The sequence below is a fragment of the Orycteropus afer genome, unplaced genomic scaffold (genome assembly GCF_000298275.1).
Source record: "Orycteropus afer afer isolate SDZICR_OR568_19922 unplaced genomic scaffold, OryAfe1.0 scaffold00026, whole genome shotgun sequence".
Lineage (NCBI taxonomy): Eukaryota > Metazoa > Chordata > Mammalia > Tubulidentata > Orycteropodidae > Orycteropus > Orycteropus afer.
Window position 1 is genome coordinate 15,956,741 of NW_006921613.1, and position 14,163 is coordinate 15,970,903.

The 14,163-nt window shown below is 38.0% G+C and overlaps 1 protein-coding gene across 1 annotated transcript in view; it reads left to right on the forward strand.

Moving 5' to 3' along the window:
• Nucleotides 1-14,163, forward strand: part of SPG11 (SPG11 vesicle trafficking associated, spatacsin) — an 85,084-nt gene that overhangs the window by 40,201 nt on the left and 30,720 nt on the right. The window contains exons 16-23 of the mRNA XM_007935232.1: nt 1,192-1,395; nt 4,532-4,638; nt 5,715-5,860; nt 6,846-7,007; nt 7,975-8,041; nt 12,263-12,428; nt 12,931-13,136; nt 13,396-13,504. Of these exons, the coding sequence (XP_007933423.1) occupies nt 1,192-1,395; nt 4,532-4,638; nt 5,715-5,860; nt 6,846-7,007; nt 7,975-8,041; nt 12,263-12,428; nt 12,931-13,136; nt 13,396-13,504 (1,167 nt within the window). The remainder of the gene's footprint in view (nt 1-1,191; nt 1,396-4,531; nt 4,639-5,714; nt 5,861-6,845; nt 7,008-7,974; nt 8,042-12,262; nt 12,429-12,930; nt 13,137-13,395; nt 13,505-14,163) is intronic.

A 14,163-nucleotide genomic window follows, 5' to 3' on the forward strand; every position in this document is an offset into this window, starting at 1 on the left:
AAAAAAAAAAAAAAAAAACCTGTTCAGGCAGATACCATTTCTCCTCAATAAGGAACTTATTTGCTGTCTTTTGGTTGGCAGACGCTACTTCTCCTGTTATCTTGACATTTTTTAAGCCATACCTCTTTCTAAAATTAACAGATCACCCTTTGCTGGCATTAAATTCTCCAACTTTAGATCCTTTACCTTCAAGTTGTCAATGAATGACTTCTTCACTTTTTCTCTAATCATTAGAGTCTATAGGTATCCCTCCCTTACTTATACCAATCCTGCACCCACATAAAGGTTGCATTTTTAATTCAAGATAAAAAGATATTTCATAAAAAGTGCAAGGTTTCTGTGCCAGCTGGTGTAGCTATAGTGACAGCTTCACAAATTTCCTTTTTTTTTTACAATGGTCCTTACACTGGATTCATTTATCTTTAAATGGTGGGCAACCACAGCTACAGACCTTAATCTGCAATATATATTAAGCAATACAACTTTTTCTTGTAATGTCATGACTTTTCTGTTTCTTAGGAGCACTTCCAGCATCACTAATGGCATTTCATTGGTTCCCGTGGTGTTATTCAAGGTTTATGGTATTGCAACAAACATGATGAAAAGTACATGAGAACCATGAGAGATTACTTTATTCCATATGCAATTTACTGGAGAGATGAACTGCTCATGTGGAGATGATTAGCATTATATGGCATTTTAAACTGATACAACACTTGAGCTCACTGCAATAGCAATAGGAGGTGGCTACAAAATTATAGTAGTAGTACAGTAGTACCATAGTTAATTTTGTGCAGTTTTGATTTAATGTTGCTGAGAATATATGCCATATATGGTCTGTAAGTTTTGATAAATTTTAACTTTTTATAGATTTGTGTATATTTTGTGATAGTAAATGATAAAATAGACTAGTATCAACATATATTTTATGCGTTCATGCCATATCTAACTTTTTTTTAATATATATATATTTTTTAGGCTATGCAGTTTATGAGTGTTTTCGAACTGTTGCAAATCTCCAAAAAATGTTTCAATATATATATTGAAAAAAATCCATATAAGCGGATCCATGCAGTTCAAACCTACATTGTTCAAAGGTCAACAGTACTTATTTTAAAGTAGTTGAGATATACACAGTGGAGGTGATTTGGTCTGCTTTTTAATCTGCTGTTCCTTAAACCTGCCCAATAGGAGTGGAATATTTCTTACATCTGAACTGGAAGACTTTGAACTCTTCCTCCTAAGACTGAGCCGAATTGGGGGTGTGATACAAGATACCCTCCCTGTTCAAAACTACAGGACCAAAGAAGGCTGGGATTTCCATTCTCACTTCATTCTCTATTGTTTGGAACACAGTCTGCAGCATCTTCTTTATGTCTACCTTGACTTTTACAAGTAAGTACTGAGAATTGATTTATCCTTAAGGAAGTTTTCATGTTTCTCTTCCTATACTACTTCTGAATATGACTTTTAGGAAAACAGTAAGCATACATATGAGGAATACTGATCTTTTTGATAGAGTCTCCTTCATCCCCACACTTAGTACATCTTTTAGTTCAAATTATAATCAACTAAGTGCTTATCATGTGGTTTTCAATTATGTTAGCTCTGTAATATTTTTGCTATTTCAGTTATATTAGCTCTGTAATATTTTTGCTAACCTTTAAATAACTAGAGAATAAAGTGAAAGAAATGCCTTGAAAATTTGAAAGAGAGAAAAATTCTAAAAGTTCAGTTGGAATCCTTTGATAACTTTCATGATCAGGAGAATGTTTAACTACTTTGATTTCATAGCCACCACAGTTGTTTTGGGAGCTCTGGTAGCATAGTGCCTAAGGCACTTGACTGCTAACCAGAAGGCTGGTGGTTCAAACCCACCAGCCACTCCTCGGAAGGAAGGTTGGGCAATCCTACTACCGTAGTGATACTGCCTCAGAAACCCAAGGAGGGGTCGCTATGAGTCGGGGCCAACTCGATGGCAAATAACAACAACAACAACAGTTGTTTTGGATATAGAATGAAATTTGTATATATAAACATCAGTATATCTCTACTCAACCTACAGAGTCCTATCTGCAGCCAGTGTTAACTGCTATTGGGTCAGTAATAATAACAATAATAATAATGGTAGTCTCTAATATATGAGTGCTTACAATGTTCCTGGCACTGGGCTAAGTGCTTTACATGCATATAATCTTTACAAAAATCCTATGGAGTGGTTATTCCCATTTTCATTTCACAGATGAGCACACTAAGCTTGAAGAGATATTAAGTTCAGTTTTTTCTTGTTACTCCTGGTAGTTAAGTTCTATAAAGTTGCCATGACTACTGAATTAGCGAATATTGAACCATTGCTCCTAGGAGAAATACATGGTTAAATTCCTGCAGTCCTCTGGTCACAACATTTTTTTTTTATTGTGATTTGGGTGAAGATTTACAGAGCAAATTCACTTTCCATACAGCAGTTTACATATACTTTGTCTAATGACATGGACCACAGTTTACCACAATGCAACAGCTCCCCTTGCACTTCCTCTCCATAGTTACCTCTTCCCTGTGTCCATCCCTCCATGAACTCCTGCCCCCTGAGCTGTCTCCCTGTGCATAAGCAGCCCTTACTTCTCCCATGATTGTTCTCTCCAAGGAGAGTATCTACTTGAGGTAGATATTCAACTCCTATGCCTGTCTTTTGTTTGGCTGGAAACCACAGGGCAGCTAGGGGCCATAGTCTCAGTGGTTCCACCAGGCTCTGTCAGACCAGCAAACCTGGTCCCCCCCCCACCTTTTTTTCCCCTCCAAATGATTTTAAGTTTTGTTCCACATTGTTCTCCCTCTCCATCAAGGATCTCCTACATAGATCCCCTTCTAAGTGGATGACATTGGTAGCCGGGCACCATCTAGTACTTCTGGTCTCATAGTCGTATAGGCTGCAGATCATATGGTGTACCAGTCGCTAGGACTAATTGTTTCCATGAATTTTGGTTTTCTTCATTCTTCTTTGCTCTGGATGAGGAGAGACCCATTGTTGCGTCTAGATGGCAGCTTGCTAGCTTTTAAAATCCCAGTTGCTACTTGCCAAAGTAGGAGGTGGAACAATCTTTTGTATAGTATGTGGTCACAACATTTTTATCTGCTAATCAGTACAAAGCTATGTTTTATGTATGTTTTGATTTAAAGGCATTTTATTTAATATATATTGTTGATTAATTAACTTGAACTCACAGCCAACAACAATCTAATTCACACCTGAATAAAGCTTATCTAACTCATATATTTTCTCCATAAGGCTCATCACAGTCTTCTTGCAGTTAGGAACACCAGGCAGCAATTCAGCACTGTGCTTGGGGGCTATTTTAAACAGTGAAATTATCAACAAAAAGCACAACAATGCAAATAATCTTGCATAAGATAGACTACAAAGAGAACACTCGTTTACAGTATGAGAGCTGAAACACGAAGGCAAAGCTTCACCTTGTTCAACCTCAACTAGGAATGTGTGTCATGTTGGGTGACTCAAATTATTCACCATTCCACATATATCCAATAATGACCATGACAGCATCATAAGTCTTAACTGTGGGATTGGAAATAAATGTTATTGAGTAGACAAATTCACAAACAAAGAATCTTCAAATAATGAGGATTCACTATACCTACCTTAGGAGCTCTGGTAGTATAGTGCCTAAGACACTTGACTGCTAACCAGAAGGTTGGCAGTTCAAACCCACCAGCCACTCCTCGGAAGGAAGATTGGGCAATCTACTTCTGTAGTGATACTGCCTCGGAAACCTAAGGAGGGGTCGCTATGAGTCGGGTCCAACTTGATGGCACATAACAACAGCAACAACATACCTACCTTGCTTAAGGCACATAGCTGGTGTCAAGCCAGATTTCATTCTACTTTTAATTCTAGAGCCTACATTCATCCTCTGATAGAGAACATTTTAATTTATTTTGTATATAAAGACTAGAAGAGGCTGTATTTCTGGTTCATATTTTTAAGACTTACTTGGTCAAAGAATACTTTTCCCCAAAGCTACTAGTAAAAGAACAAATTTAAAAGCTTTATTTTCAAAGGATCTATTTGAACCTTAAGCCCTTGATCTTAGCCTCTCTAAAGTTGGGTAAAAGTTTTTTTAAAACCTCTGATTATGTTTGAAAATGCTATATAAAGTTCTGGCTGTAAAAACTAGAAAAATATAAAGTACCTTCAAGTACAAGACATTCATTAATCTCATTTAGAGTTAGTGAGATTTCATCATGTTTTCAGAAAAATAGGCAACTTGGTGGTAAATACATCTTAAGTAATATTGTCTCTGCCTCTAAAATTTTCTAAATTTTCTAAAATAATGTCAAGATCATAAGGAATATGTAAAATATAACACAAGGGCGGGAATATTTTGTATTATATGTATTTTTTAATTCCAGGACTCCATTTTTTATGCTAGTTATCAGCTGAGCAAATACAGTTGTAACTGTCTGTCTTATTCTGTATGTTAATCAGATAATTTATTTTTTGTTTTATATACAGACTTAGTCCTCCAAATTGTCCCTTTTTGGAAAAAAAAGAACTACATGAAGCTTACCCATGGTTTGAATTTTTAGTTCAATGTCGACAAGTTTCCAGTAATTTAACGGGTATGGGTGTCCTATATTATACATAAAAACTTTCTTTAGATAAGTAACTGGTCTGTTGAATGATATTTATCTTGTGAATTCTTTAAATAAATCATTAGGCTTTAGTCAAATATCTGGTTATAATCTAGGCTAACATTATTTAAGCAAATTAGTTTTGTGCAGAAGGCTGAAGATGTTAGCCCCTTCCCAGACAGGAAAAGCCAAATGTGGAGTAGAGAGCTTGTGTGGTTATGTTGCCTTTCCCCATCTCAGCCTCCTGCTCTGCTCTCTTTGGATTTCTCCTACGCCACCAGTTTATCACAGTTGAATTCTTGCTCTCTGGTAGATTGACACCTGATGAAGAATTAGGTTGTCTCCCAGGTGCCTGCTCTGAATCTTTTTAAGGAGCTCCAGATGGAGTGAAAAAGAGATCCATAGAGAGTGTGGGATGACTATTTGGCATAAGTGATGTATGGCATAAACTATTTTAATTTGCATTTCTTAATGGTGTTGTGTGCCATCAAACTGATTGCAACCCATAACGATCCTATAGGACAGAGCAGAGCTGCCCCTCAGTGTTTCCTAAGTTGTAATCTTTATGGGAGCATATCACAAGGTCTTTTCTCCCATAGAGAAGCTGGTGGATTTGCACCTTTCAGTTAGCACCTGAGCACTTACTTAACCATTGCACTACCAGGGCTCCTTTTCATATTGCTAGTGAATTACATGTTTTTATGTATCAAACATCTGTTTCCTCTTTTGTAAATTGCTTACTTATTTCTTTTGTCCATTTATCAGTTGGAGTCTGTTTTTGATAGTGATTTGTAGGAGTTTTTTGTTGAGGACATTAATCTTTAGGTTGTGTTTGTTGTAATTATTTTCCCTAATTCATTGTTACCTTTCAATTTTCTTTGTTTAAATAAAAGTGTTTATTTTTATATAGAGAAATTGTTCTTTCCCTTTTATGTTTTCCCATTGTTTTTAGCCTTAGAAAGGGCTTAATTTGGATGGAGTTAAAAATTAATTTTCTTTTGTAATTGTATGATTCTTTATACTTATCCCTCTTAAGGAGAAAAACATGCTCTTTTGTTTTCCAGATCCCAAACTGATCTTCCAGGCTAGCCTTGCAAATGCTCAGATACTGATTCCCAGCAATCAGGCCAGTGTAAGCAGTATGCTGTTAGAAGGACATACCATCCTGGCCCTTGCTACTACAATGTATGCTCCTGGGGGTGTCAGCCAGGTATGGACACCATGTTTACCTATTATGGTTAAATAGTACTGGCTTCAAATTTAGCAGAAATATCTATGGACTGTCTAGATCTCAGTTGGTATTGAAATATAACAATTTTCAAGTATTTCATTAAAGAATATCAAAAATGAGTAAATGTTAACATTTTATTTCATATCCTCTAAGTTGTGAGGTCCTCTAAGTTATGCAGGAACTAATATATTATACCAAGTCTTTTTTCCCTTTCATTTGCTTTCTGATAATCTAGGTTTGTTTTCAGGGTAGAATCAGGATCTGATTGCTTCTGAGAGTAAATAGACTTTAATCTGTGGTTTGTGAATTACTCTACTACTTACCCTCTTAGTTAAAAAGGATATTGTTCCTTTAGCTGCCCATTTACACTCTTTTGAGGAACCCAGAGGAAATATTTCCTCCTTTGTTTTTTGAAAGTGTAATTTGCGTGGTTAGAGGAAGCTTAAGAATGCTGTTCATTTTATCTTCAGAAGTTTCTACTGATTGCTGGCTAAATTTTATACCACTTCTTTTAGATAGTTGCAAAAAAAAAAGAAAAGAAACCTTAAATTATATGGTTGAGTTATTTATTTCTGTTTTCAATCACCTGTCAAAAATTAAAGTCAGAATAACTTGGAAAGACCAAAGAGTCATTTCATGTAATAGTTTTTAAACATTATAGTAGCAGAACCTTTTCAGATAATTTCTCCACATACAGTATGAAAACCATTGATGAAGCTCAATTTTCTAATTTTGTAGGTGAGGAAGCTAAAGCCTGATATTAATTATCTAGGACAAGGTCGTACAGCTAGTTTGTTTTATTACCCAGACTGGTGCTCTTGGCTTCTGACTTCTTCTCCAATGCTATTTTCACTTCCACATCCTGTCTCCACGTTAATCTTATTTCGAGGGGTTCCTGTGAAGAAAGGACTCAGTTTTGAGATGGGAAAAACATTACCTCGAACTCTGTTGTCCTTTTACTTAGGTTATTCAGAATGAAGAAAATGAGAACTGTTTGAAGAAAGTGGATCCCCAGCTACTGAAGATGGCACTAACTCCTTACCCCAAGCTAAAAACCGCTCTCTTCCCACAGTACACTGCTCCTAATATCCTGCCACATGATATTACACTCTACCATCTTATTCAGGTACAGAACTTAGATGGCCTGTGTATCAGTCAAGGTTTAGGCAGAAAAACAGAAACCACTTTAGATCTTTCAAATGGAGAGAATTTAATTGCTTCTAGAGAGTGATAGAAGAATGGAGAAACCAAACATACAGTGATGAGACAACCCAAAGATTAGCAAAGAGAAAGCAATCACCTGCCCTAAGGCTGGAAAGAACAGTATACAAGAAAGTGGTGTTATCAGAACCCAGACTCAGAGCCGTCTTCTGGGAGCTAAACTGTCAACAAAGCTGCCTAATGGGAGCTGGAGATATACAGGGTGGAACTAGGACCTTGGAGGAGATGCCCCAGAAAACAGAGAGGAGAAAAATTACCTTGGCTACCCCTCTACTCCCACTTTTAATCTCCCACCCATGTCTCTTGTGATAACCAGTGGGTACGGGAGTTTGGGAAATGCAGTCCCCTACAGTATGAAGCAGAGCAGAGGAAGGTAGGAAATGGATCTGGGAGCAGACAGATAGTTGACCAGCACATCTGTCTGCTGCTTGCAGCGGCTGCTCCACTCTAGTACTTGGAACTTCTGTTTCTTCTCAACGAATGAAAGATGTGTGTTGAAATCAATGCTGCTTCATCTTTTCCAAGGCAAAAACTCCTTTAAGGATGTAACAGAAATTAATAGCCTCTTAGTCTTGCCTTTTGATCCGAAATTGTTTCTAAAGCCAATTGTATAATTGACACTTTTTCCTACCAAAAAAGAGTACACTTTGCAGACATTGATTGAAGGAAGGAGAGCTTTTAAAAGGAACAAAGCCAAATGAATACAGAAGGGCGTCTCATACGATCTTTTTCGTTTTTAGCTGTGTTCAAAGAATTTATGGTCAGAAAGATAAGGGAAACAGATTATTGTTGAAATCTTTTCATAAAATTCTATTTACTTATTTTAGAATCAATTAACTTTTAACACTGTTTTTACTTTCCCCCTTCGTCAGTCGTTATTGCCCTTTGATCCTAGCAGATTGTTTGGCTGGCAGTCTGCCAACACACTAGCTATAGGAGGTAAGTTATTAGAACTTGTTTTGGAAACATTTCAGCAGTGTTGACAGTAGAAGTTAATTTATATAAAGCCAGTCCAGTTGTTTTACTGCTTTCCATTTTAAAAATAAAAGTGCATTCTAATAGAAAACGTTTTCCAGACTGTAGAATTGAAAACATATTGTGATTTAATCATTATAGTAAATGCTGTCCCCCCTTCCCAAAATCCTTTTTGTTTGTAGCATAGTGTTATAAAGGTTAAGCGCATAGGCGATGGCATTAGACGTATCATGGCTATTCAGGATGGCTGTTCAGAATCATGGCTCTCATATCTATTCAGGATGACCTTGGGCAAGTGACTTATTCTCTGTAAAATAAGGTTAGTCACAGTGCTCACCTCACACATTACTGGGAGAATGGAAGGAGAGGAGACATTTAACAAGCTCCCTCAGCTCCTAGTACATAGTAAGCACTAGGTGCACACACCTTGCTTATGGTCTGTTCTTACAGGCCTTAAGGATTTCTTTGATTTTGTGCGATTCTTAAACTCTGCTTTTTCTATTTCTCTTTCACGTTTACGTTTAGAGTTAAACCAAAAAACCAAACTCACTGTCGTTGAGTTGGATCCAACTCATAGTGACCCCTCCTTGGGTTTCCGAGGTGGTATCTCTACAGAAGTAGATCGCCCAGCCTTCCCTCTGAGGAAACCCCCCAGCCTTCTGGTTAGCAGCGAAATGCCTTAAGCACTATGCCACCAGAGCTCCCCATTTAGGGTTAGCCTTTAATATAATTTTACCAGTGGTGCCTCTGCCTATATTACTATAAATTTGAGGCTTTGAATTAACACTTTGCATATAGAATGTACCCCAAAAATATTTATTGACATGCATAAAAATGAATTTCCTAATGTATCACTTTTGTAAGTTCAAATTTTGATATATTGAATTTACCAAGTGCCTAGAGCCCAGTGTAGTGCCAGGCCAGTAATACCTGTTCAGTAAACATTGGGTGAGTGACTAATGAATAAAGTAGTTCTTAATTGTATTTTCAAATGCAAATATTCTTTCTAATCTCAGTGAAGTTAGGAGAGAACAGAGTGAATTCCTGGTCTTTTTCTAATGACCCCAGCTCCAACTGTTAGCCAGTATTTTGACTGGCTCTTAGAGACTAAGCACTCAACTAGGGAAACAGAAGTTGAAGGTATGCCCCTTGCCTGGTTTTTAGACATATGTTGTTGTTGTTGTTAAGTGCCGTCGAGTCGTTTCCGACTCATAGCGACCCCATGCACAGCAGAACGAAACACTGCCCGATCCCGCACCAGCCCCACAATCCCTGCTATACTCGAGCCCATCATCGCAGCCACTGTATCAATCCATCTCGTTGAAGGCCTCCCCCTCTTTCGTCGACCCTCCACCCTACCAAGCATGACATCCTTCTCCAGGGAATGGTCCCTTCTTACAACATGACCAAAATAGGTGAGACGAAGTCTGGCCATTCTTGCTTCCAAGGAGCATTCTGGCTGCACTTCCTCCAGGACAGATCTGTTAGTTCTTTTAGCAGTCCATGGTACTTTCAGCATTCTTCGCCAGCACCACAACTCAAAAGCATCAACTCTTCTTCGGTCTTCCCTATTCATTGTCCAGCTCTCACATGCATACAAGGTGATTGGAAATATCATGGCTTGTGTCAGGCGCACCTTAGTCCTCAAGGAGATATCCTTGCTCCTCAGCACTTGAAACAGTTCCTTCGCAGTTGACTTTCCCAATGCTAAACGACGTCTAATGTCCTGACTGCTGCTTCCGTTGGCATCGATTGTAGAACCAAGCAATGTGAATTCCTTGACAACCTCAATCTTCTCTCCATTGATTGTGATGCTGCTCATTGGTCCAGTTGTGAGGATTTTTGTTTTCTTTATGTTGAGATGTAATCCATACTGCAGACTGTATTCTTCAACCTTCATCAGTAGGTGCCTTAAGTCATCCTCACTTTCAGCAAGCAAAGTTGTATCGTCTACATATCTCAGGTTGTTAATGATTCTTCCTCCAATCCTGATACCACGTTTTTCTTCATATAGTCCAGCTTCTCGGATTATTTGCTCAGCATATAGATTGAATAAGTGTGGAGAAAGAATACAACCCTGACGCACTCCCTTCTTGATTTTAAACCATGTAGTGTCCCCTTGTTCTGTTCGAACGACAGCCTCCTGGTCAAGGTACAGATTCCTCATGAGTACAATCAAGTGCTCAGGGATTCCCATTCTTCTCAATGTTATCCATAATTTGTCATGATCCACACAATCAAATGCCTTTGCATAGTCAATAAAACACAAGTAAACATCTTTCTGGTATTCTTTGCCTTGAGCCAAGATCCATCTGACAACAGCTATGATATCCCTTGTTCCACGTCCTCTTCTGAATCCGGCTTGAACCTCTGGAAGTTCTCTGTCAATATACTGCTGCAAACGTTTCTGAATTATCTTCAGTAATATCTTACTTGCATGTGATATTAGTGATATTGTTCTATAATTTCTACATTCTGTGGGATCACCTTTCTTTGGAATGGGCACAAATATGGATCTCTTCCAGTCAGTTGGCCAGGTATAGATGGTATTAAATTGGAGAATTGTATTTAATTAGAGTGCTTACCATATAATATATATATATATATGATTTTATTGCTGAAAGGGGATGTAAGAATATTGCTTGGTGACTTTGCCTCTGCAACAGGCCAGACTAAGATTTCCATTCAGGTAGAACTTTCTCTTATATATATTCTCCATAGTAGGACCCAGGCTGGTAAAAATCAGGGTCTTATTTGAATAAAAACCTCAAATTTTCTGGTTTACCATACGGCAGTGCTGTATATTGTTACAAGTACTCAGTGGGTATTTAATGAATGAGTAAATGGTTTCATATGTAATTATGTTACCAAAGTCACTCTGATCTCACAAAGAATAGAGATAAGGCATGTAATGATTTTTTAATATCAAAAGGATATACTTTCAAGTAACACCTTTGTAAAGTGACAGACATTCTGAGGTCTTCAAGTCATATTATATAAACTGAGTCACAATGTGAAGAGGCCTTGGAATTCCATGAGAACATAAAGCTTTATTTCAGATACAAGCTTTGAACTTTGAAAATAAGAGTAGATCCACTATTTTCCAAAACTGGTTCTTTAACCATTCAGATACTTTATATTTGTTTTCATAGGGTAGTAGATGGTTAAGAGGCAGTTACAGATTAGGGTTTGACAGGAGTGGTTATTTCCTACTAATTACTCATATCCAAATATCTCTGGCTTTGAATTTCTCTAACAAGAAAATACATATGTTATGATGGTCTCTTGGACACAGAAGAACTTCAGACTGAGCTACCGGCTGGTCTTGGAGAGGTAGTAGCATCCATCATGTAGGTAATAAACTACTCTATAACTACCACATCAGAAAGGACCAGTAGTGATAACAAAAGGGGATTATGGGAAGGTAATAATTTGGAGTAAACGATGTTCCCCAATTATTTCTCAGTAATAATTTGTTGGTACTGTGAGTTGGCTTTGGTGAATAGAGGACTTATAAAGAAGGAATTTCATGTCATAATGAGCTGTATGAATGAATTGAAAAGCTGCTTTTGTAGATCATTGGTCATTTAGTGGAGCATTTGTAACTAAAGGGTTATTGATTATTGCCATTGTGAACTTAAAAGATCATCAAATGCAGAATTAAAGCTTCTAAAATGTTTAGTAAATTCAGTGGAAAAACAAAGCAGAGTTTATGAGTTTTTCTGCAGCACCTCAGGTGTACATTTTTTTTGTAAAATGATGACTATTTATGTACACTGATGTAACATATAATTACTACATTTTGGTAGGTTCAAGGAGCCATGGTGGTACAGTGGTTAAAGCTCTCAACTGCTAACCCAAAGGTTGGTTGTTTGAACACACTAGTGTCTGAGGGAAAAAGATGTGGCAGTCTGCTTCAATAAAGATTATAGCCTTGGTAATCCTATGGAGCACTTCTACTATGTCCTGTCGGGTTGCTGTGAGTTGAAATTGACCTAAGAACTATGGGGTTGGGTTTGGTTTTCGTGTGTTCAGAGTGATACGCAATGATAGAAAATGATTATAAGCAACCTTTTTTTTTTTTTTTAAATCATTGGAGAGTTAGGTTTTCCATGTGAAAATCTGAAATTAATCATGGTGAGGTACAGAAGATTGATACTGCTTCACTCTCTACCTCACCCCCAGATGCATCAGGTGATCTCCCACATTTCGCTAGACCTGACCTTGTTAATAAATATGCTGTAGTGGAGCGTCTCAGTTTTGCTTATTATTTGCATCATGGACGGCCATCATGTGCATTTGGTACTTTCCTAGTCCAAGAATTAACCAAGAGCAAAACTCCCAAGCAGCTGTGAGTATTCAAAATGTTATTTTTACTCCAAAAGGGCATACTTTACGCATACTTAAATACAGAAAAGTACAAGAAACGTACACCACGGTTAACAGTGATTATATTTGGATGGTGAATTTTGTTGTTTTGTTTTGCATGTGTGCATGCAGTATGTGTGTGTGTGTGTGTGTGCGCACACGCATGCATGCTTTTCTGAGTATCCCAGGAAAAGTATTCGATTTTGTCAAAGGCCTTTTCTGTAGCAGTTGAGATGAATCATGTGGTTCTTCCCCTTCATTCTATTAATGTGGTATATTGCACTGATTGATTTTCTTATGTTGAACTATCCTTGCATTCCTGTGATAACTCTTACTTAGTCATGGTGGCAGTTTGCTATTTGTTTTCTATGTATAGTTTACTTTTTTGTCCATAATTTCCTCCCATACTGCCTATTTTTAAGTTTACTTGATCTTTTTGTAGTAACCATTTTGATTGCTGATAAGATATTGATTCTTTTTTTCAGGATTCAGCAAGTAGGCAATGAAGCCTATGTTTTAGGGCTCACCTCCTTCTACATACCTTCAATTGGAGCTGCCTGTGTTTGTTTCTTAGAGTTGCTTGGCCTTGACAGCCTCAAGCTCAGAGTTGATATGAAAGTGGCCAATATAATTTTGAGCTACAAATGTGGAAGTGAAGATGCTCAGTACAACTTCATCAGAGAATCTCTAGGTACAGCGCCTTTTCTTTATGTGGTTGGTTTTGTACAGAGGAGGGTGGGGTGAATATAGGTCTAAAGCATTGAATTGTCAGGCCGTTTGGGGAAGAAACCATTACCTTCCTGTTGCTCCATTTCCCACAGAGTGTTCTTTATCTCACTTTATTGGTCTCTTTAACTGGGTTCTGAAATGGCCCTGGCCACATTATTCAAACACAAAAGCACAGTTCCTGACCTCTCTTGACCAGATTTTGTCGTTCATATTTCTTATAGCTGAAAAACTCTCTAAACTGGCTGATGGTGAAAAGGCAGCCACAGAAGAATTGCTTGTTCTTGTGGAGGAAGGTACATGGAGCAATATCCAGCAGCAAGAAATAAAGAGGTTTGTGAGACGAGCTCTCAGCCTCTTCTCCAGCAGCCTTATGTGCCTACCCCATGCTTTCCTGGTCCTTCTCCCAGGTGTTGTCACCAGTCTCTCCCAGACCTTATCTTCCTATTTGTCCAACATATGGGAAATAGTCAGTAAATGGATAATGATTTTAATTGTATCTTGGCATCTGTAAAAAGGTGAGAACAGTGATTTCCTCTTAGAGATGGAGTTGCCAAGAGCTGGAGAAGAGCTTTATCTTCTCCACTGCACTGCTGGGCAAAGAAGTCTTTTAAATGCTATGTGTTGAAATCCTTTCAGAAGACATGGGATTTGTCTCACAAAATTTGACTCTAAGGAATGTCTTTAATTTTTCTTCCTAATCCATGTCAGTTGGAGTGATTGCTGCCCACAGAAGCACCTCTCTCTACACATTCATGCTTTCTCCCACTGGGGCTGCTGTCCCCTGAGGCTGACCCAGGCACTCCAGACTCTGGGAATACACCATTCTGCTGTACCACTATCAGTGACCCTATTCTCTAACATGTACCTCCTATAAGTGAGGAGGCCTGGACACCTATCTGGGCTCTGATTACAGTTCATACCAAAACCAAAAACTAAATCCACTGCCATCAAGTAAATTTTGACTCATAGTGAACCTATAGGACAGTAGA